Source organism: Ochotona princeps, chromosome 8, assembly GCF_030435755.1.
Source record: "Ochotona princeps isolate mOchPri1 chromosome 8, mOchPri1.hap1, whole genome shotgun sequence".
In the NCBI taxonomy this organism is placed as follows: domain Eukaryota; kingdom Metazoa; phylum Chordata; class Mammalia; order Lagomorpha; family Ochotonidae; genus Ochotona; species Ochotona princeps.
The window spans coordinates 52,681,509-52,703,533 of NC_080839.1; the positions used below are offsets into that span (position 1 = coordinate 52,681,509).

A 22,025-nucleotide genomic window follows, 5' to 3' on the forward strand; every position below is an offset into this window, starting at 1 on the left:
TTCAGATTGGTTCAGCTCTAGGTGCTGTGGCCACTTGGGGAGTGAACCAGTAGATGAAAGATCTTCCACTCTGCCTCTCTCTGTTCCTCTCTGTATATCTGACTTTCCAATCAATAATAAGAAGAATAAGAAGAATAATAATAACAAGGTAGTTTTGGGCATAGAAAAATCTATGTTCAAAGGCCCAGAGGTGTAGCCAGCGTGGTGATGTAGCAAACTAATCCTCCACCTGCAGCCACGGCATCCCATAAAAACACTGAGATTTGGTCTTGCTGTTCCACTTCTGACCCAGTTCCCTGCTTGTGGCCTGGGAAATGAGTGGATGAAGGCTAAAATCCTAGAGCTCCTGAGCCATGTAGGAGAACCCAAGGAGTTTCCTGGCTCTGGCTTTGGATCACCTCCACTTTGATCATTGTGGCCATTTGAAAAGTGAAGCAATGGATAGAAGCCCTCTCTCCTGTCTCTTCTCTGTAAAATGTGCCTTTCAATGAAAAAAAAAAGACCTTTAGGTAGAAATAGTAAGTGGAAAGTATTTCCATATTCTGAAGATCAGATGCCAGATTAGAAAAGATTTATAATGGTGATTGTTTGACCTTTATCCTGTCTCCAAAAAATCAGGAGAGACGGCTCCAAAAGGAAAATTGGGCATTGCATCCTGATCAGAAGGTCTTGGCTTTTGTCCATGCCTTCTTGCGAAGGCTAGTGCCTTCCAGGGGCCTGAGTGCTCCCATGATGTTTTTTCTTCTGTATCTTCACTCCTTAACTCTGGTCCTCTCCCACATATTGACCCTTACGATACTGGTTTCTTTGTGTTCTAGACTATGCTAAGTCTAGTTACCACCAGGACCTTTGTATTGGCATGGGATTCTCTTCCCAGAGGTTAGACATGGCCTAATCCTTTTCTTTCTATAGGGCATTGATCAAAACTCATATTATCAAAAGAGATTCCTAAGGATCTAATATAAAACCCTGCATGCCATGTGTATGAGCTCACTGATGCACATATAGACAGGCCTGTCTTTAGACTTTTGCCTTGTCCTCACTATAGCAGTTTTTATCACTATTTATTGCCTCATAAAATTGTAAACTCATTAGACAGAGGCATTGCTGATTCATACATCCTTGAGACTTCGAGAGAACCCAACAGGTCATTCTGAAATGCATGTTTGTAGGATAAAGGGGTGCTTGAAGACATTGGACCTAGATTTTTACTGTTGCTGGCTGATTGAATATCACCTGGTTTAAGCAGCTTCTACAGCCTTCCCAGACCATGCAATAGCAGCACAAATAGACCTACCGAGCATGCATTTGTACTTTCTGGAATGTCTTTTCTGTTGATCATTAAGATGGGACATCTTCCCACAGCAACTATCTGCTGTTGGTCTTTAGCTTGAACCTAGTGTTAAGGTAGCTCTTCCCTCTTTTAGTGACAAATGCAAAGGGTTTTACGCTAGTCAGATCTCAGTCGGCCTGAATGTGCCAGGAAGGGGTGTGCTCTTGGACCTGGGTTAGGTTCAGAGTGCAAACCATCATTGGCGAACATGAGCCTCGGAATTTGGATGTGTGGGGGTGGCTTATGGCAAGTTTAGAGCTCTTAATTTCCTATTCCATCTGTCTTTTGAACTTTTTCATAGATCAGGAGGTCAACTGCTATCACTTCTTAGGATGATATCATAACTTGATTTCTCCTACAAGGCCTTCCAGTTGAAAGTTACCCTGTTCCTCTCTTTAGACCTTGCTTTCTCAGTGGTCTCCCCACTTCTTAACACAGGCCTTGGAGACAGAGATCATATAAGGTTAGAGCTGAGTTCGGGATGAGTTGGTGGGTGAAGTTAGGGTCGTGGTGGCTCAGTAGGCTGCTTTGCTCGCCAAGCCTCGAGATACTTGGTGACTCTGTTGCCATAGCACTAATTGCCTACAGCCCTTCTTCACATGTATACTTTGTGGTCAGTTATGATGCCACATGAGCTAATCTAGATGGAATTATTGCTGCAACATTTTTGGTCACTTGAGCCCTGTATAGAACTAATATGTGTTTTTACAATGACCATGGAAAGTATGACATGGATACCAAGGAGGGATATTTATGGCTAAAACTGCTGATTTCATAGCCTTTTAGGCTCTTAAGACTAGGCCCGGGCCTGACAATTTCTCGTTCCTGTTGTGGCAAGCCTGGAGATTCTAAGACAGGCTGTGCATTAAGAAGTGAAGAGCTGTGTTTCTCAGATTTTGGCTTGCTGAAAATTAGGAGGAAAGTGTGTGTGCATCAAAAGATGCTTTTAAAAATGGAATGCTTGAAAATAGTGCATTATAGCAAAATTTTTTTTCTCTAAACAATACTGTTGAGCTTTGATTATAGGCAATCTTGATATGCTTCTGTGGTTCTGAGTAAGTTTGGCACGTAGGACATGATTGCATGTAATAAAATGTAAGTTAAATGTGCCACAGTTGCATTATTTGCTCCTCTTTAGGGATTTGGGTTGTTTCCAGGTCTTCAATAATGTGGATTGTGCTGCTATAAACACAGGGTTAGGTGTCACATTCTGAGATGCAGAACTTCTGTTGGGTTATATCCCCAGGAGTGGAATTGCTGGGTCATGTGGTAGATCAATTTTCAGTTGTCTAAGCTCTCTCCGTACTGACTTCCATGTGGGTACATGAGCCTACACTCCCAACAGTGGAGAAGGATGGCTTCCCTCCAACCCCCATCCATGCCAGCAGGTATTCGATTTCCAGTGTAGGCCAAGCTCACTGGAGTTAGGTAGAACCTCCATGTGATTTTCATTTGTATGTTCCCAGTAGCTCAGAAATATGAGCATTTTTTTCGTACCTGTACTTCATGGAATACTACTCTGCCATTAAAAAGAATGAAAGTCTGCAATTTGCAGCAAAATCATACCAGATAGAGACCATTATGTTCAGTGAAATAAGCCAATCCCAAAAGGACAAATAGCATATGTTCTCTCTGATATAAGGCAACATTCATGCAGAAATACAAGATCATTAGATGAATAGGTAAACATGTATATACGTCTGTTATAGATGAACTGCGTAATGGAAACTAGCATATCAGAATGTAAAGATAAGTTGCAACATACATATCTACTCCTGAATAAAAGGAAGATTCCCAGTGAAAGCTGAATATTTCTTAACAATATACCAGCTTTTCTACCTTTGTCTATACCTGCAATGACATTGTGCAATTAAATAGACAAATGTTGGACGTGTGACTGTGCTGAAGGACTGTACTATTGTAATATGGGGAAAATGCTATTGGAAGGAGAATGGGGAGGAAAGAAGGAAAGTTAGAAGGGGATCCCTATACCTACAAAACTGTATCATGGAAAATAGAAATTAATAAAACATTGTAAGGTATTAACCCTGAACTGAAGACATTAGGACTTGGATGGTTTTTCAGGGTCTGACATTTCACTGCACCAATCTTATCAAGGTTATTGTGTCAATGAGTTTTCTTTGAGGCTAAATTAGATTTTCCTTTAAACACTTCAGTTTCTTTTTAAAAATTTAGTATCTAACAATTTTTAACTTTCATATTCAGTTCTTACATATATATTATATATACATACATTTCTTGAAAATGGAAAACAGGATTGCTATCAATATCTTACGTGAATCTCAGAATATTTGGTATATAGTAATAGTTTCACTAATTTTTATATTGGCTACTATACAGTAGTGACGGCTAGCCTGTAAGTGAAGTTTTCTAAAAGTCAACTGTGTATGTTCCTCTGCGAATGGAGATCATGCTTAGAAAGTTCAGAGACTGAACAGTAAATTCCTTAATCAACAATGATGTCAGAATAATGACCCACTAAGGATTTCATAAAAACAAGTAACTCACTAATTTTCTTTGTCTGCCCCATCCTATTTTCAGCAGGTTGGCAACGTTGCAAGTCGCATCATACAACATGTTGAGATTAAGGCTCTCATCCACATTCTCCATGGGATTTCATCTGTTAGCTATTGTGGCTCTCCTGTTTTTCCATGTGGACCATATAAGTGCTGAGACAGAAATGGAAGGAGAAGGAAATGAAACTGAGTGTACTGGCTCATATTACTGTAAGAAAGGGGTGATCTTGCCCATTTGGGAACCCCAAGATCCTTCTTTTGGGGACAAGATTGCTAGAGCTACTGTATACTTTGTGGCCATGGTCTACATGTTTCTCGGAGTCTCTATCATAGCTGACAGGTTCATGTCCTCAATAGAAGTCATTACATCTCAAGAAAAAGAAATTACCATCAAAAAGCCCAATGGAGAGACCACCAAGACTACTGTGAGGATCTGGAATGAGACCGTTTCTAACTTGACCCTGATGGCCCTGGGATCTTCTGCTCCGGAGATTCTGCTTTCGGTCATCGAAGTGTGTGGCCATAACTTCACTGCAGGAGACCTAGGTCCTAGCACCATTGTGGGAAGTGCTGCCTTCAACATGTTCATCATCATTGCGCTCTGTGTTTACGTGGTCCCAGATGGAGAGACCAGGAAGATTAAGCACCTGCGCGTATTCTTCGTGACTGCAGCCTGGAGCATATTTGCCTATACTTGGCTCTACATCATCTTGTCTGTTATCTCGCCTGGTGTTGTGGAGGTTTGGGAAGGTTTACTCACTTTCTTCTTTTTTCCCATCTGTGTGGTGTTCGCTTGGGTAGCAGATAGGAGGCTTCTGTTTTACAAGTATGTCTACAAAAGGTATCGGGCTGGTAAGCAGAGGGGAATGATCATTGAACACGAAGGAGACAGGCCGTCTTCCAAGACTGAAATTGAAATGGATGGGAAAGTGGTCAACTCTCATGTTGACAATTTCTTAGATGGCGCTCTGGTTCTGGAGGTGGATGAGAGAGACCAAGATGATGAAGAGGCTAGACGAGAAATGGCTAGGATTCTGAAGGAACTGAAGCAGAAGCATCCAGAGAAGGAAATAGAGCAATTAATAGAGTTAGCAAACTACCAGGTCCTAAGTCAACAGCAAAAGAGTCGAGCCTTTTACCGCATACAGGCTACTCGCCTGATGACTGGAGCTGGCAACATTTTAAAGAGGCATGCCGCTGACCAAGCTCGGAAGGCTGTCAGCATGCATGAGGTCAACACGGAAGTGGCTGAAAATGATCCAGTTAGCAAGATCTTCTTTGAACAAGGGACCTACCAGTGTCTGGAGAACTGTGGTACTGTGGCCCTGACCATTATCCGTCGAGGGGGTGATTTGACCAACACTGTGTTCGTTGACTTCAGAACAGAGGATGGGACAGCCAATGCTGGGTCTGACTATGAATTTACTGAAGGGACTGTGGTCTTCAAGCCTGGGGAGACCCAGAAGGAAATTCGAGTCGGCATCATTGATGATGATATCTTTGAGGAAGATGAAAATTTCCTTGTGCACCTCAGCAATGTCAAAGTATCTTTGGAAACTTCTGAAGATGGCATACTGGAAGCCAATCATGTCTCTACCTTTGCCTGCCTGGGATCCCCTTGCACTGCCACAGTAACTATTTTTGATGATGACCATGCAGGCATCTTTACCTTTGAGGAAGCTGTGACCCACGTGAGTGAGAGCATTGGCATCATGGAGGTGAAAGTGTTGAGAACATCTGGAGCCCGAGGAAATGTTATTGTTCCCTATAAAACCATTGAAGGAACTGCCAGAGGTGGAGGGGAGGACTTTGAGGACACTTGTGGAGAACTCGAGTTCCAGAACGACGAGATTGTGTAAGTCACTCATATCTCAATACATATTTATCCGTGTGTGTATGTGTGTGGTGGGCGTGTTGAGTATTTTATGAGTGAGTATATGTATGCTTTAAAAAACTGTCATGGGCAATGGAATGGTAATTTTGAAAGTGTTCATGTGTAACAGTCCTTGCTTGAAAGCCACTCAGCAATCTGCTTTATGCACAAAGCCTCTAATTTTGACACCAGGATTTTACGTTAACTTCTATAATTGTGCATATTTTAAGGACATTATATGACATGATGAAATGAATGCTCTGACAAAGTTTATCTGGGCTCTTAAAATGGGTTTAACAATGCAGATTCTGTTGAGTCATAGTGTGTGCACTGAAAAGGAATCTAAACTATACTAGGCCTCCAGTTTTGTTGGTGAGTACAAATACAGAAAACTCAAAGGAAACACATTTCAAAAAAATGTCTTGGCTACCAAACCTGGCTAAAACATCCCTGTGGCTTTTACCTGACATTGTTTTTTGTGACACTGTAAGATGATCCTGCTCGAGTGCTAATGATTGTGACTAATGGCCAACTTTTCTGCTTCAGCTCCATGCCAGTGAGGGGATAGCCATACAACCCTTACTTAGTTTAGTCTGGTTTCACTCTACATGGTTGAACAAGCTGCTTTACTCTGTTGATAAAATGCTGAGGAAAACAATAAGATGTTTTTGTCTCAGTATCCTAGTTGACAGAGAGCAAGCCAGAGAATAGAGGTGGGTAACAATTATCCTTCCTGTTGGCACTTGACAATGACAATGTGTTCATCTTGTCACCCAGAGTGCCCAGCAGTGAGTAGCTAGAATTGATCTTCCCTCCTTGCTCAAGAGGGTTTTGCACTTAACTTGCTGAAAAGAAGACAGAAGATTTGACATAATGAACTATGTCCAAAATGCCAAAGAAACTCTACAATGCAACAAAGTGTCCAATGAATGACTATGTGGACTGTCATTGGCAGTTCAAGAATTTAGGGAAAGAAACATTTTACGTAGTTAAGGTGGTTAAGTCTTGTGCTAATGGCACATAATATGTTGAAGTAGCAAATAAGCGCATGCAAAGTGTGGAGTTTCCCCTACTGAGGGTGCAGAGAGAAGACCAAGGGTAGATCAACAAAGTGTACAGATTTTCCCATAGGGGACTGTCATCGTCTTTATTTCTCTTTGATGTTGTGTTATATAGATGAATGGCTATGAAGTACAATAAACTGAAATCAAGCAAAGCAAAATTTTAATATCTACCCTCTGGTATGTAGTAGCGTTTTTGTTCCTAAGTATGCTGTTTTGGTTCTTCTGTTAACTGTTCAAATTACTGGCATAGGTTTTGTAAGGATACTTATTACTGAAGGCTAAGAATATGGTAACATAATGTTGTGATAGCCAAGTAGAACTTTTCGAAAGGTCTTGCATTGAATGAAATCTTCCCTGGCTTGGCACAAATTTTGTTTGCCTGCTAGGAGTTTTTCTCCATGACCTCTTCAAATCACTTCAGTTATTGAACCTTCCATATAGAGAGCACTCATGAAGAATATTTTCAATGATATTAAAAACATCTTCCATTAAATAAAATCACAAGGGTAGTCCTTAAGTATAACTCAGTTGATGTTTGTGCTTGAATAATGTTTTCTTTATGAGAGCTTGTTCTTGCTTCCTCTGAGTGATGGTTCTGTGTTGGTTTATTGGCAAATCAGGCTTATCTATTTTGCGATCATTACTTTCTTTGCAGTGGCACAGTGTAGAAGAGGTTTTAGGAATAATACAGACAATGATTTGGTAACTAATTCTGCCAAGCATAATTTAAAATATTCACCCTGTGTAATTCAGTTGATTTTTACAGTTCCTAAAGAGAATATCATGAGCTGTCTATCCTCAGAAATTAGCATTCGTTTTGAAAATTGTAAAAGAATTTGTAGAATTGGTGAAAGTTGGCAGGAATTAATTATATCTATATATTAGTTCCAAGTGACATTCCAGATTGCCAATTCCTAGTTTCATAAACTTTTTGTTATATTCACTAATTTGAAAAGTGGAATCTTGGCAAGAGGAAAATACTGTATTCATAAATGCAGTAATAGGGTCCATATATTTTTCTACAATTTTTAATTATTTTAAAGATTTACTTATTGTTATAGGGAAGGCAGATTTTCACAGAGAATGGGAGAGAGGAAAAGATCTTCTGTCTGCTGGTTCACTCCCCAAATGGCAGCATCACCCAGTGCTGAGCTGATGCAAAGTCAGAATCAGGAGCTTCCTCCAGGTCTCCTATGCAGGCAAAAGTCCCAAGGCTTGGGGCCATCCCTACTGCTTTTTCAGGCCATAAACAGAGGGCTGTCTAGAAAGTGGAGCAACTGGGACACAAACTGTCCCTATTTGGGATACTGGTCCTTGAGGGTAGACGATTAACCTGTTAAGCCCCAATGCAAGTCCCCTATAGTTTTAATTTTCGTTTTCTCCTTAGGTTATAGTTGCTGGCAAGCTCTGTAAATGCAATAGGTCTATTGATGGTGAAAATTTGGGGACTGGAAGTTGAGCTTAGCACTCAAGAGTTCAAAAATGTCTTAAATACATATACATATATATACATATATATACACACACATATAAGGATACATATAAACATGAACACACACACGTACGTACAGATAGACAGACACACTTCATATTGGAATATTTGGCTGTGATTGCCAGCTCCAGCTCTGGCCTCTAACTTCCTGGTCAATATGGACCCTGGGAAGCAATGGTAATGGCTAAAGTGATTGGGTTCCTGCTACCTGGTGTACTCCTGAGTTCTGTTTACAGCTCCCAGCTTTCATCTCAGCCAGGCCTCAGCCTTTGTGGGCATTTAAAAGCTGAATTGATGGGCATTCCATTCTCTCCTCTCCCCTGGTCTCAGCCTGGACCAGCACAGGGTGTTGCAATAATTTGTGGAGTAAACTAGTAATGGGAAGATCTTTCTCTGCATTGCAATTAAAAATAAGTAAACGCAATTTTAATTTACATATACATATACATGTGTGTGTATCTTCACAGCTTAGAAGTAATATTTTAAAACAAATTTACTCATTTTTATTTGATAGGCTGATTTTGCAGAGAGAAAAAGAGAGAGAGAGCTTCCATCTGCTGGTCCACTCCCCAGTGGCTTCCATGGCTAGAATTGAGTTGATCCTAAGCCAGAAATCAGTAGATTATTTCAGGTCTCCAATATGGGTGCTGGGTCCCAAGGCTTTGGACCATCTGATGGTTTTCCAGTACATAAGCAGAGAGCTGCATCAGAAGTGGAGCAGCTGGCAAATAAACCAACGCCCATATTGAATGCTGGCACTATAGGACATAGGATTAGCCTGTGTGCCACCATACTTGTCCCTGTCATTATCTTTATTCCTTGATGGAGCATTTTCTGCTTGGTGTTTGTCTTTAGTGCCAGATCTATATAGTCAGTGAAGTAAGTTTATCATCACTCATTGAAATTTGACTGTGGGAATTCAACTTTTTAATAGTAAATTTATAGCATCTTTTCAGTTACTTTTGAGAGATGGTTTTCTTCAAAAACTTACTCTACATAGATGGAGTTGTTGATCATTGAGCTTTATTAAAAACTTCAAAAAATCCTTTTAAGTACTTGCACAAAGCCCTAATCTGTGATTGTTTTCAGGATATCATAAAGATATTCCTGGAAAAGCCTAGATTTAAAATTTATTTAGTTTTAAGGATGCATAAGTAAAGACAGAACTAGGGTCAAGCTTGATCAGGGATGGTTGCTGAGGCGGTAACTTTATTATTTGATTTCATAAATGAGATAGAGCCATAATCTTTTTGAGTGGTTAGTTTTCATCATGACTTTATTTGTACTTATTGAAAAGATATTTACAGAGAGAAAGAGACAAAAGATCTTTCATCCACTGGTTCACTCCCCACATGGCCGCAATGGCTGAAATGGAGCCTATCCAAAGCCAGGAGCTAGAAGCTGCTTCTTGGTCTCCCACGTGCATGCAGGGTGCCGAGGCCTTGGGCTGTCCTCTATTGCTTTCCCAGGCCACAAGCGGGGAGATGGATGGGAAGTGGAGCTGCCAGGATTAGAACCAGCACTCACATGGGATCCTGTTGCATGCAAGGTGAGGACTTAGTCACTGAGCTACTGTGCCACATCCTGACTGTATTCTTCTAAAAGCATTTGACATCAAGAACTGATAGTGATACTTATATTAATATTTTATAAGAATTTTTTAGTTCTAAAGACAGTCTTTGTCATAAATACACTGTGGTTATCAACAACACACTTTTACCAGTTTTTGTAGATAAAGATTTCAATCTTAGTATGGGAGTCATTTAAATTTCACTCATATTCTTACATAAATGATTTAAATTATTTCAACCTCTAAGATCAAAATGTGCATTTGAAAAAGTATACTGATCACTGATTCATATAGTTTCCAACAACACATTATCAACACACTTATAAATTACAATGCAAAAGCCCATAGTGCCAATTAACTAGCACAAACACGTGTGTCAGTTTAGCTGCTCAGATACCAAACCTGTGACGACTAATTAGGACTTTGCACAAGGAGTCAAAAGAGAACTGGGCATATGCTCATCTTACTTGTGGGTGTTGACCATAAATTGAAATGCTGCTGCTGAAAATTCTTCAGGGACACTGATCCGGAGGTGATGAGCATTACAGATAGTATGTGGTCCTCTTAGGCCTTCTACTTGCTTACTGTTCTGGAAAATGTTAAAGTTGACTAAAGCAAATATAATCCAAACATAAGTATTTAATTATAGCTTAGAACAATAGCAGTTTCTAGATGATTTGAAGACCATAAGTATTACATATTTAAGATGCAGAATTGACAAAACATGTACGTTGGCCATTTTACATAACGTATTACTTAGATCAGCTTACTAGGATGGGATTCTTAGCCACAATGTAATGTAATAGGCCATGATTCTATCATGGATAGATATTGTTGTAGCAACTATCATATGTTCATGTGTGGTTGTTACTCTTACTTCAATGAATTCTGCCGGGCATCACAACAATTGCAGCTCTGACATATCTAAATGATTTTTTGCTAGTATAAAGGACTAGAAAAGAAATTGTGTATGTAGCATTCAGAGGCGTTATAATCTGGGGGAAACAATATTCCTTCTGAATTTTGATTTTGTATTATCAGTGTTGTACTCCTGCATAGAATTTAACGTCATATTCACTTGAAATAGAAAGAGGCAGGGAGAAAGTGACTGACCTGTTATTCACTGATGTACTGCCGAATGAGAAAACGAGACAGACAACTTCCTTCCACTGATTTACTCCCAAACGCACCAAATAACCAGGACTGTTCCAGGTGAAGATGGAGCCTGGAACTCTGTCCAGATCTCCAGTGTGGGTACTGAGTGTTCAGCTCCTTGAGCCATTTTCTGAGTGATCAAATAGGATAATTGTAAGGAAATTAGAAATGAAGAAAAAAATGTAGTGGATATAATATCACTAACCAGAAAGCGTTGTCAGCACTACTACCTTGAATCTAACACACCCAAAATGTACATTATAGAATTTTTTTCTGCCACATGTAAGCTATTAAGATAATGGACAAGTGATATTTGATGTAAAATTCTCCTTGTTAATGTGCTAATGAAAGTGATTGGGATGGAGGGGTGAGTGTTGTCTTGCAACAGATTTATCTTTTACCTGTACTGCAGGCATCCCTCCCACATTGGCACAGGTTTGTGCTTGGCTGTGCCACTTCTTATCTGCTTCTCAGGAAAGCAGAAGAAAATGGCCCAAGAAATACGGAGGCCCTTGACACTCATTTCGGAGACCTTGATGGATTTCCTAGCTTTGGGTTATGGTTTGGCCCAGCTCCAGCTTTGGAGACACTCGAGGAGCAAATCGGTATACATCCGTAGCCCATTGCGCCACAGTGCCTTTCCCAGTCTCTGAGGAAAAGCTGCAAGAATTCTTGTGAAACACTATTTTACTTTGTTTTTGTGTATGAGTCCTTGGTTTCTAGAAATGATTTCGATTTACTTTAATCCTGTGGCTACTTGAGCCGTCCTTGACCCATTTTGCCACCTATTGTGATACCGTTTTCTCAGTTAGTGAGACTACTGCCTTTATCTTATAAAATTGGAGCTGATTTTCTACCACATAGAGAAGTGGAAAGAGCTCTTTTTCCTTCCTGAGGGCACCAGAAACCCAGGGAAGGAGAGTTAAACATACTTTGCCCAATTCTTTTGAATGGAGCAATGTGGAGGGTGTAACATCTGTCAAAGGGTTATTATTTTGTTGCTCTGTCCTTATCAGCTGAGATATGGATGTTTGCCTATGGGCAACATTGTGATATTATAGGAACTGGATAAATATTACCTATAAAATATCCCTGATATATTCTGTCAGAGTTACTGAAATCTGGCTATTGGAGATTCATCGTTGGGGTAGGGAAGATGCTTAGTGGCAGGGTGCAATGGCTTTGTGTCAGGTGGGGCAAAGGGATAAGATACCCAAGTGTCAGGTCAGTAGCAGTAGAAATGACTTTGATAACTGCCATGGGGAAGCCAGTGCAGAGAAGCCTGGCAGCAGATGGCCACTCAACCAGCAGGACTTCAGCCCTTGCCATTCTATGGTGTCTTGTGATTTCTTCTCTTGTAATGGGAAAATCCAGAATTCCCGAAGGAAAACAAGCAATCAACAACATGAGCAGAGTTATAGGTACTCTGCTCTTTGCTTCCTCCCTGGCTCAACACGGCATCTACATAATACCCATCTATTTGCCAAATGTTGAGCCAGGGAGGGCCCTTTCTTTTCAGAGGACTGCAGCTGTCTCATAAAACCAGGCTAAATAAACAATGCCATGTCGTTTCCTGCCTTTCTCCCAAGCACTCTGTGCTCCAGATGACACGTTCTTTCCTTCTTAATGTTTCAACAAGGACACACAGGGGATAGGCATTGTGCTGTGTGGTGAGATGAATATAGGGAGGTAAGGAGCAAAAACAGAGCCAGTGGCACAACTTGGTTCATTTGCCTTTCATACTGATGATCACAATTACAGGGCAACCACGGGGATTTCAGTGTACCTGATAATTCAAGTATAAAATGGCCAGGGATACCTTCTGTGTGTAGTAGTCTGTTACTTGGGGGACCTAAGCATTTTGCAGTCTGCTATTCTGAAGCCTTCAATCCTTGAATGCAAGGACATTCCATGTTTCCATGTTTGATTTCCGGATGCTACAGATGAATTCACGAGGAAACTTGAAGAGCCCCATCTCTGTTACCTTCTACTTCCTGTGGCTTTCAGCTCTGAGTTGATTTTTCTATCCCGTGTAAAATGAGGATGATAGTACCAGTACTCGTGGTGGAAGTGATGGTGGTGGTGGTGGTTATGGTGATGGCAGTGATTACAGTAAGGGTTGTGGTAGATCTCAGTGGGGTGACCGTGGTGGGTGGAGGTGAAGGTAGTGGCATTAGAGGGCATAGCTGTAGTACTGACGGCATGTGGTTTGAGGGATAGTGGTGATGGTGATGGCTGTTTTCATGGTAGGTTATGACATGGTGTTTGGTGTGAAGGTGATAATTGTGCTGGTGGCTTTGGGAATGATGTGCTTGTGGTGACAGTATGGTTGTGGTGGCATTGTGCTAATTCATAGTGGAGACAATAGTAGTAATTGAAGTGATATTTATGATGGTGAGAATGTGAAGATGTTGAGTGCCAGGTAATACACTGTTCATATTTAATCCTCACAGGTACATTAGTTACTATTTATCGCACTTGCTTTTACAGAAGGAGAAACTGAGGTTTTTAGATGAACTTTCTGTGAGTTCACACAGCTAATTGAATGGCTTAAGAAGTCAACAGGGCCAGCTCAATGGCAGCCAGGCTGTGCTGTTCAAGGTGGTTTCTCCTAAGAGTTAATTTATGCAAGGAAGAGTGTGTTTGAAGCTGTGGTGTGTGGACTCCTATGAAAACATTTCCCCACGTGGCTTGGAAGATGAATAACTGTTGATATTTTCTGGAATTCTTGAATGGGCGTCAACCATTCCTCAGTCCCTTCTCCATTAACCTGGAAATTCCTTGAATAACTGAGTTTGAGGAATGAGAATATGGCGATGCTATAAAGCCTCCCTGAGCCTGACCTACCCAGTTATTGTCTATTTCCCTTTGTTCCTAAATTTAAAACAAGAGCATCTTGGTTGTGAGTGCTGTGTTGTTGCTTGCCTTGGCTCTGTAGCATTGAATTTCCTTTTATGGCTGAACAATGAAAATAGCTTTGCTCCATACTTAAAATAGTAGTTTCTTGGCCCCTTTTTTGCCCCTTTATTAAAGATAATGTAAATTAATGAAAACGGACAATTACTATCAGGGGACACTTTAAAAAAAATCAAGTGCCAGCATTGCCAAGAATTTAACTTTGTTCTCTGACCCAGGAGGGGTTTAACAGTAAGAATTACTCACTGAGGAGACTTTGGAATAGGAGATTCCCAGTGCACTTGCGGTACAAACCTGCATTCCCAGCTCCCACAGTAGAAAGTCATTCTCAGAGATACTTTTCGAAGTCTAATCTCAAGTTACTCTTCCTGCTGAATTGCATTCTCTCTAGGAGTCAAGAACAAGAGAAATAAATTCTATCTGAAGTCAGGGAGTATCCCAAACATTACAAATGTAGCATTCAGGAGTGCAATATAATTGCTTTTAAACTACATTGTTATAACTTCTGTAGGCAAATTACTGGGCGATTTGACCAATTCATTGGCAATTATTGATCAGTACAATTATGACATTTGAAAGAAACTTAAAATTCTTCAATACAGAACATTCAAAAAAATATTTTAGGGTCCAGTGCCGTAGCTTAGTGGCCAAAGTTCTCACCTTACATGCACTGGGATCCCATATGGGCACCGGTTCTAATTCCAGCAGCCCCACTTCCAATCTAGCTCCCTGCCTGTGGCCTGGGAAAGCAGTCAAGAGTGGCCCTAGGCCTTGGGACCCTGCACCTGTGTGGGAGACCTGGAAGAAGCTCCTGGCTTCAGATCGTCTCAGTCTCAGCCATTGTGGTCATTTGGAGTGAATCAACAGACGAAAGATCTTAAAGATCTTCCTCTGTCTCTTCTGTTAATCTACATTTCCAATGAAAAGAAAATAAAAATCTAAATGAAATTCCGCTCCCTAATAGTTGGGTAATCACTTGAAGAGCATGAGCACTACCTTGACACTAGAAAGATCTAAGTATTAATATCTTGTTTGTACACTGTTCACTTAATAAGGTGCTACTTAAAAATTAGGTTGCTTGCATAATTCTCAAAGTTTCCTTTTCACTACATAGAAAATGTAGATACTTAAGAAATGGATTTTCTTAGCAGCTGTTGAGTGAGAAAGCAATCTATTCTGTACACCTCATGTGATGAGCGGACTACCTCATCACATTCTGCAGTGGGTTGGCTCATGGTCCTGAGTTTATAATGCACCTGCTTTAAGGTACATCCTTTCTATTCCTACTTACTCAAGCCATAGTAAGTACAGACATTTGCCTTGAACAATGGCAGTGCAGATGATACACTCATCATATCTGGATGCCTTTGAGTTCCTACTTCAGGAAAAGTGATCTTAGAAGTTTCTGAACCCAATAAAATCACCTTTGATGTCTCTGATCTTGGCAGGCAGTAGTATCTGTGATGCTCATTTTAGCAAGGGAACCACTGGAATCGCCCCCTCTTAAAGAAGTGTTTATTCCTGCCATTCAGAGCGGGCATCAATAAAATGTACATGACTTGCGCAGAGCAAAATTCAATTTGTGGTGGTGAACTCTAACTAGCTAATTATTTCCAGCCGTTGAGTCTAGTGCCTGATATACTATAAATGACTATGAATAGAGGATTGCAAAATAGAAATAATATCCATTATGTAAAATCAGCTTTGTATGGATTAATACATCTATAAAAACTGGTTCTGTCTAAGGAAGTTAAGTACACTTAGCAAACCTTTAGAGTTTCAACAGGTCATCTCACCAACAAGATTACAGAGTTTCATAGATAATGATTATGCATGTGTGAGATCACTATCCACAAGAAGATATTCTGATCTGTCACTAAGCAACCTGTGTGATAGTTTCACCTGTTCATGAAAAGTAAGAGATCTGAAGTCAGGTTGTCTTATTTAAAATCCTGCTCCAATATTTATTTGGAATGTCATATTGAGCTAGTAATTTCATGGTTGACACATTGAATGAAAACTCAATCCATTTTGACAGCTGTGAGAATATTAACTGTAACTTGTATAAAAATAGGAAATCCCTATAAAATAGTTCAGCAGCTGCTCCAATTCGCTGAACTATTTTTCAAAATGGTTCATAAACTTCATTTTGGTGCAGTAGGAGGAACTATGCAATACCATCGTAAATGAACTAGTACGTTGTTTTAATAGGCAGTTGCCAAATGAAGGTGAAGCAGAAACAAGTGGACCACACACACACTCCCTACCTTCTCCCTTTGAGATTCACATGGGATAGGACGGGGCGCTGGCATGCGTGATTTCCACTGCATTCTGAGCAGAAGGATTTCCATTGTGATTTCTGAACATTGGAGCATCCTCTGCTGCTACTTTGTAGTCTCCAGCCTCATTATGTTTCACCACCTCAAGCTCTTTTCTACCCAGTAAGCTAGACAGTAGATGGAGGCTGTTTTGTAAGATATTATAAATAGATGGCTGTATACCCTCTCCTGGTAATCAGAGGCACTGATGCAGTGTTTTGTGTGTGTGTCTGAAGATCTGTGAATTGAAAAATCTTTAGGGTTTCCAATTTATTTCTGGCTGAAGCTTGCTTTGGACAATTCTGAAGCAGGAAGTTCTTGACAAACAGCCTAAGACTCCATTATCTTCTGGCTGGAAAGCTGAGGCAGAAAGCCTGATTCCTCTGTTCTCTTCAAGTGTATTTCTGAAGCCTGAATCTGCAGTTTATTTTCCCAATTTAAAAAAAAAAATCAATATAAATCTGTTAACAAAGTATGATTGAGTTCTTATCTGATATTACACTTAACAAACTTTCTTGAATACCAATATGATATCAGAGAAATTTCTTTCTTGCATTCTTGGCTCATGATTAGAAAAACACAGAAAATCCATGTTTTCACCAGCTTCTTTTGAATTTGCACATTCATAGGGATTTCAAGCGATGTTAAATATAATCATTGACTTTGAATCGATGGGTGTTGCATAATATTTTATTCCTGTTAGGTTGCAGTTATCAAGGAAAAGGTAACACTTCTTAAGCTGTTATTTCCTATGTTAATATCTTCTAATTCAATACTCCAGTTAAAATTTATCAGTGCTGCCTCTTTCAATGCAACATAATGGTCAAGCTCAGAGAAGTAATTTGCCTTACCAAACTTTGATCAAGCTCATGAATTTTAAATATCTAATTGAAGGCTCCTGCAAAGTATGGACCTCTGGTGCCGATTTCTTCTTGAGTGAACATGAAAGCCTAATCTGTGCATGGGCTTGCTAATTACATGCTGTATCATTAGTTTCAGTTTCCCCAATTAGTCACCCAGTTGTCACTTATTCCCCATGGCTTTCCAAACACAGGCATCTGAATTGCATTTTACTATATTCCTTATGTAAAGAGAAGGTCCAAAATGGTAAACTTCTGTGAGGTTCCAGGTGGGAAATGTAGAAGATAGGACATTATCTCTCCTCACTTAGTGCTTCCCAATGGATGTTGACCCATGCAAATCTGCCAGGATGTACCAGAGAAATGATGATATCCACATTCTGAAATATATTTGCGTATCAAAGCTGGGAGGATTATCTGAATATCATATCTTACAAAGAGCCACATAATGAAGTCTTCTCAGGGTATGAGTGTGGATCAGATCTGGCTCATCTTCAGTAAAAATGTGCTGAGCTATAGTTAATGTCCCAAGCTATGTTAGGGGCTGGGTGATGCGGGGGACACATGGAGAAGAAAATATGTAAGGCTGAGAAAAGCCTGAGTATTACCATGACTGAACACTCCTAGTGTGACGGAAGATTGTTGGCCAGAAAAGCAAAGTTCATCTCCTCTTTATCATCCCCTTTGTCTGAAGGGACCTGGAAGAGAAGGTTATCAAGTTCATTCACTCAAAAGATACTAAATGCATGCTCAGTGCCAGAAAATTAAAAACATGAGAAAAATATAACAGAGAAGGCCTTTGTTAAAGAAAACTGACAGTGCAGGGCAGGGTGGCGGGTGATCCAAGCATGACATACTGAAGGATACAAGGGTTCCTATGAGAAAGGGACGTGTAAGGATGGGAGGAGAAGTCCTACTGAAGTAAAACATTAAAAATTCATAAAATAGATTGATACAGGCAAAAGCCAGGCAGGGAAGACTACCAAGTAAAAAGTTTCTGGAATTCAAAGAAAGTCAAAGAACCATAGTCATTTAAGCAGCCCCTATCCCAGACAAGGAAAAAGCCCATTAAAAAAAAATCCATGGTCTTACCCACTTTCCTATAGCCCTTGACCCTTTGTACCCTAATCTTTTTTTTTTTTAATAAAGAAAATCCAGCACAGGACTTAGAAATGTCACACATTGGGAAGCAGTAAAGCTGCATCCACTTAACCTGGGCTTCAGTTCACTCCTTCCATTGTTGCCGTGGAATGAGAAAACTGAAGTTAGGAGGTCATACCAGAGAGGATCGCTGGCTTCTGCATTACGTGTTTGCAGACAGTGATCGCATAGGTGTGATAAGTGCGTGTTTTGTACTGTCTACATTTCAAGTGGTGAGTTTCGGAAGTTAGGTCCTTCTGTGACCTTCAATTTCCTATATAATACTTTGCCTTAAAACCAACAAGGAATGAGCTGACATTGGTTAGACTGTAGGTTTGGTTGGAAACTCAGAAACGCTTTAGATCAATTTGTGCTAATGCCCTTAGACCCACCCATGCAGCCTTGGGTGAAATGGGACCTTGGCTTTCCCGCAGCTCTGCTGTGCTGATTTCACCAGCCAGCATCTCAATAGATACTAACTGCCCTCAGCTCTCACCACAGATCCTGTGTCAGCCTCTTCCATATTTTTCATTACCCAACTAGTAATGAAAAGCTATAGATTCTAATAGCTATACAACCCATTTAAAAAATGTTCTAATTTCTCCTGTATGTCATATGTGTGTGTATATATATGCATTAACAAGTGTATGTGTGTGTGTATATGGAGATAGATAAAGATATTCTCTTTAAAATTGCCCAGGAACTGTCTAGCTTTATAGAGAAATAGTAGTACATTCATAAATTTGGAGAGCTCTGGAATATAAGTGCATCAATAACAGTGACATCTTCTAGTATTTTTTAAATGCCAATCAAAGGGGAAATGCTCAAAAGATAGCTCAAATGTAGCATAATCTTATATGTATAAAGTTTTGAGGAAATATTGGAGTCTGAGTGTATACATGCATATTTTGTAAAGGTGCCCTAAACTGGTTGAATCTGATATTAACTACATTTTTTGCATGAGTTGAGGACATTTACAAGTGCAGTGCCTTCAAAACAGAATGTGTTTAACATCCGAGACAAAAACCATATTGCATAAAATAATTCTGCCAAGATTATAATATGAGGGTATTTCAAAAAATCATGGAAGGTAATTTAAAATAAGTGAATTTTGGTGCAACAGAATTTGAAATCCATGCATAATTTATTCAAAATGCATGTTTCATGATTTTGAAGGTCCTGATATGCTTGATTGTCAAATTTTTGCACCAAATTACATTTTCATCAGACTTTTTGAAATAGTCTCATCTCTGGAGACTAGGCTAACAAATAGGTTGTCAAACTCATGCTAATAATTTTCATGGAAAAGGGCAAACTTAGGGAAATTTACAATAGATCAGGTGAAAACTTGCTGGTAATGCAATCAGAATAATTAACAGGTGATGAGAAATAAGGGCAAGCAAGCAATTAAACATGTGATAGCATAAATATAAACAGTGAATTTCATTAAAATCAGTAATTATTGAAGCTCTTGAAGAGTGATTCATCCTATGTTCGCATTGATGCAAAATAAATGTACTCAAATAAACTATAAAACAATATCACTGCTACAGTGCCTATCTAAAAGGGTTAAGTGACCCCTTTTTGCCAGAAATTGGAAGAATTGGTACATGTGATTTCCCAAGAATTCTAATTTGTGGAATGTGCTGGAAAGTGGGCAGTTGTGACATTCTGACTCACCCAAGTATTTTAAAGACAACTTTTTAAAAACTACCATTTAAAGATATGGAAACACTCCTGCACTTTTCTTAAGAAATCTATATTTGAGACATTCCTTGGGTTGAATCCATGTTTCCCATATTTAATTTTTCTGGCAAGAACTGCTCTAGCAAGTGTAGCAACACAGCTTATCCAAATCACTCATCCTGCCCCAGCATCTCCTCTACTTGGGAACAAGAGTAAGATTCATTTCTGTCTTGAAATTTAGTGTTGTCTGTCCAATAATTGGGATATTTCTTACCGGAATTGGGAAGCAATTCACAGCTTTCAAGTCACTTTTCTCCTTCCAGTTTATGAGATCTACTTCATTTATGTCACTAATTCTCTGTTGAAATTACTTACACCATGTAGGGCTAAGAAGGGAATGTTACTTGAACTTGCTCAGTAAATCTGGGAGTTTTCATGTGATTATCAATCCACTTATGGACACAGGTATTAAAGATAATTGCTATTATCCATAAGCTTTTTTAATTAAATTTATTCATTAATTACATTGTGTTGTAATTACATAGAATCTGGGATTCTCCCCCCCACCCTCCCCCCATGGTGGGTTCCTCCACCCCGCTGCATAACCATAGTTCAAGTTCAGTTGAAATTCCCTCCCTGCAAGTATTTGCCAAGCATAGAGTCCAACATCCCATAGTCCAGACAAGTCCAACTATTTATTGGGTAGACCCTCTCTGGTCTGAGGGCAGAGTCAGCAGAGTATCTTCCCGGTCAAATAAAAGCACTAATATACCATCTGCAACAATTAACATCGTTATGGAATTAACTGACATGGTATTGAGCAGTCAACATATTAAAAATAAATGCAATTTCTTAACCACTTTCTGTGACCCCCCATTCACAGTTCAATTTTAGTTTACATACTACAAATGACATAATATCCATAACATAACATGATATGCTTAACATCATATCATATTAAATTAAGGCAAACATGTGGTATCTAACCTTTTGGGATTGGCTCATTTCCCTTAGCATTATGGTTTCCAGTTTGGCCCATTTGGCCACAAAGAACTGCATTTTGTTTTTTTTAATAGCTGAGTAGTATTCCATGGAGTAGATGAACCATAGCTTTCTTATCCAATCCTCTGCTGATGGGCATTTTGGTTGCTTCCATGTTTTTGCAATTACTGATTGTGCTGCTATGAACATGGGAGTGCATGTTGGTTTCTCATAAAACAATTGTTCTGGATATATTCCTAGGAGTGCTATAGCTGGATCATACGGTATGTCGATTTTGAGTTGTTTGAATATTCTCCATACTGATTTCCATAGAGGCTGTACCAATCTGCAGCCCCACCAGCAGTGGAGTAGGGTTCCTTTTTCCCCGCAACCTCGCCAGCAAGTGTTGTTGGTGTTTTTCATATGGGCCACCCTTACTGGCGTTAGGTGGTATCTCGTTGATGTTTTAATTTGGATTTCCCTTATTGCCAGGGAGCTTGAGCGTTTTTTCATATGTTTATTTGCCATTTGGGATTGTTCCTTTGTGAAATGTCTGCCCATTTCCCGTGCCCATTTCTTGAGTGGCTTGTTTATTTTTATCCATAAGCTTTTATCAGTTTTGTACAAAGGAAAAACTGGCCTTTGTCAATTTTTTGGATGTATCATGTGTATAAGACAAACAAAAATCACTGTGGTTCCCCACTTTTCAGCATTCATTTGGACAGTAGTGAGACTTTTTTGAAGACATCAAGTTAGCTGTTCAACAACTGACTCCCTGATTAATTATGCATTTTGGGCTAGGAAGTAATGGTACCATCGCAAAACTGCTAAAATGCATTAGTTCTACCACAGATTATGACAATACAAAAAATATAAATGTCACTGGAAGTTAGAGTGATCCTACGAGTACATGTTATGTCTGTTAATGAACATAGCACATGCAAGGCCAGTGAAGAAATGATGATTCATTAGTTAAGATTCTTCAACATGCAAATATTGTGACATGCATTTTTTTTTACCAATTCTGTAGCTGTTGTATAAAATTACATATTTTAATATTTTTAAGTTACCATATCTATTATACAAACTTTATCTCCAAA

General features: G+C 39.6%; 1 protein-coding gene across 5 annotated transcripts in view; it reads left to right on the forward strand.

Moving 5' to 3' along the window:
* SLC8A1 (solute carrier family 8 member A1) overlaps positions 1 to 22,025 on the forward strand; it is a 332,786-nt gene that overhangs the window by 69,767 nt on the left and 240,994 nt on the right. For 4 of the 5 annotated variants that reach the window (XM_058668026.1, XM_036497680.2, XM_036497681.2 and 1 more), the window contains one exon: positions 3,896 to 5,725. In XM_058668026.1, the coding sequence (XP_058524009.1) occupies positions 3,930 to 5,725 (1,796 nt within the window). In that variant the 5' untranslated portion in view covers positions 3,896 to 3,929. The remainder of the gene's footprint in view (positions 1 to 3,895; positions 5,726 to 22,025) is intronic. The other variant, XM_004582756.4, reaches the window with a different exon arrangement.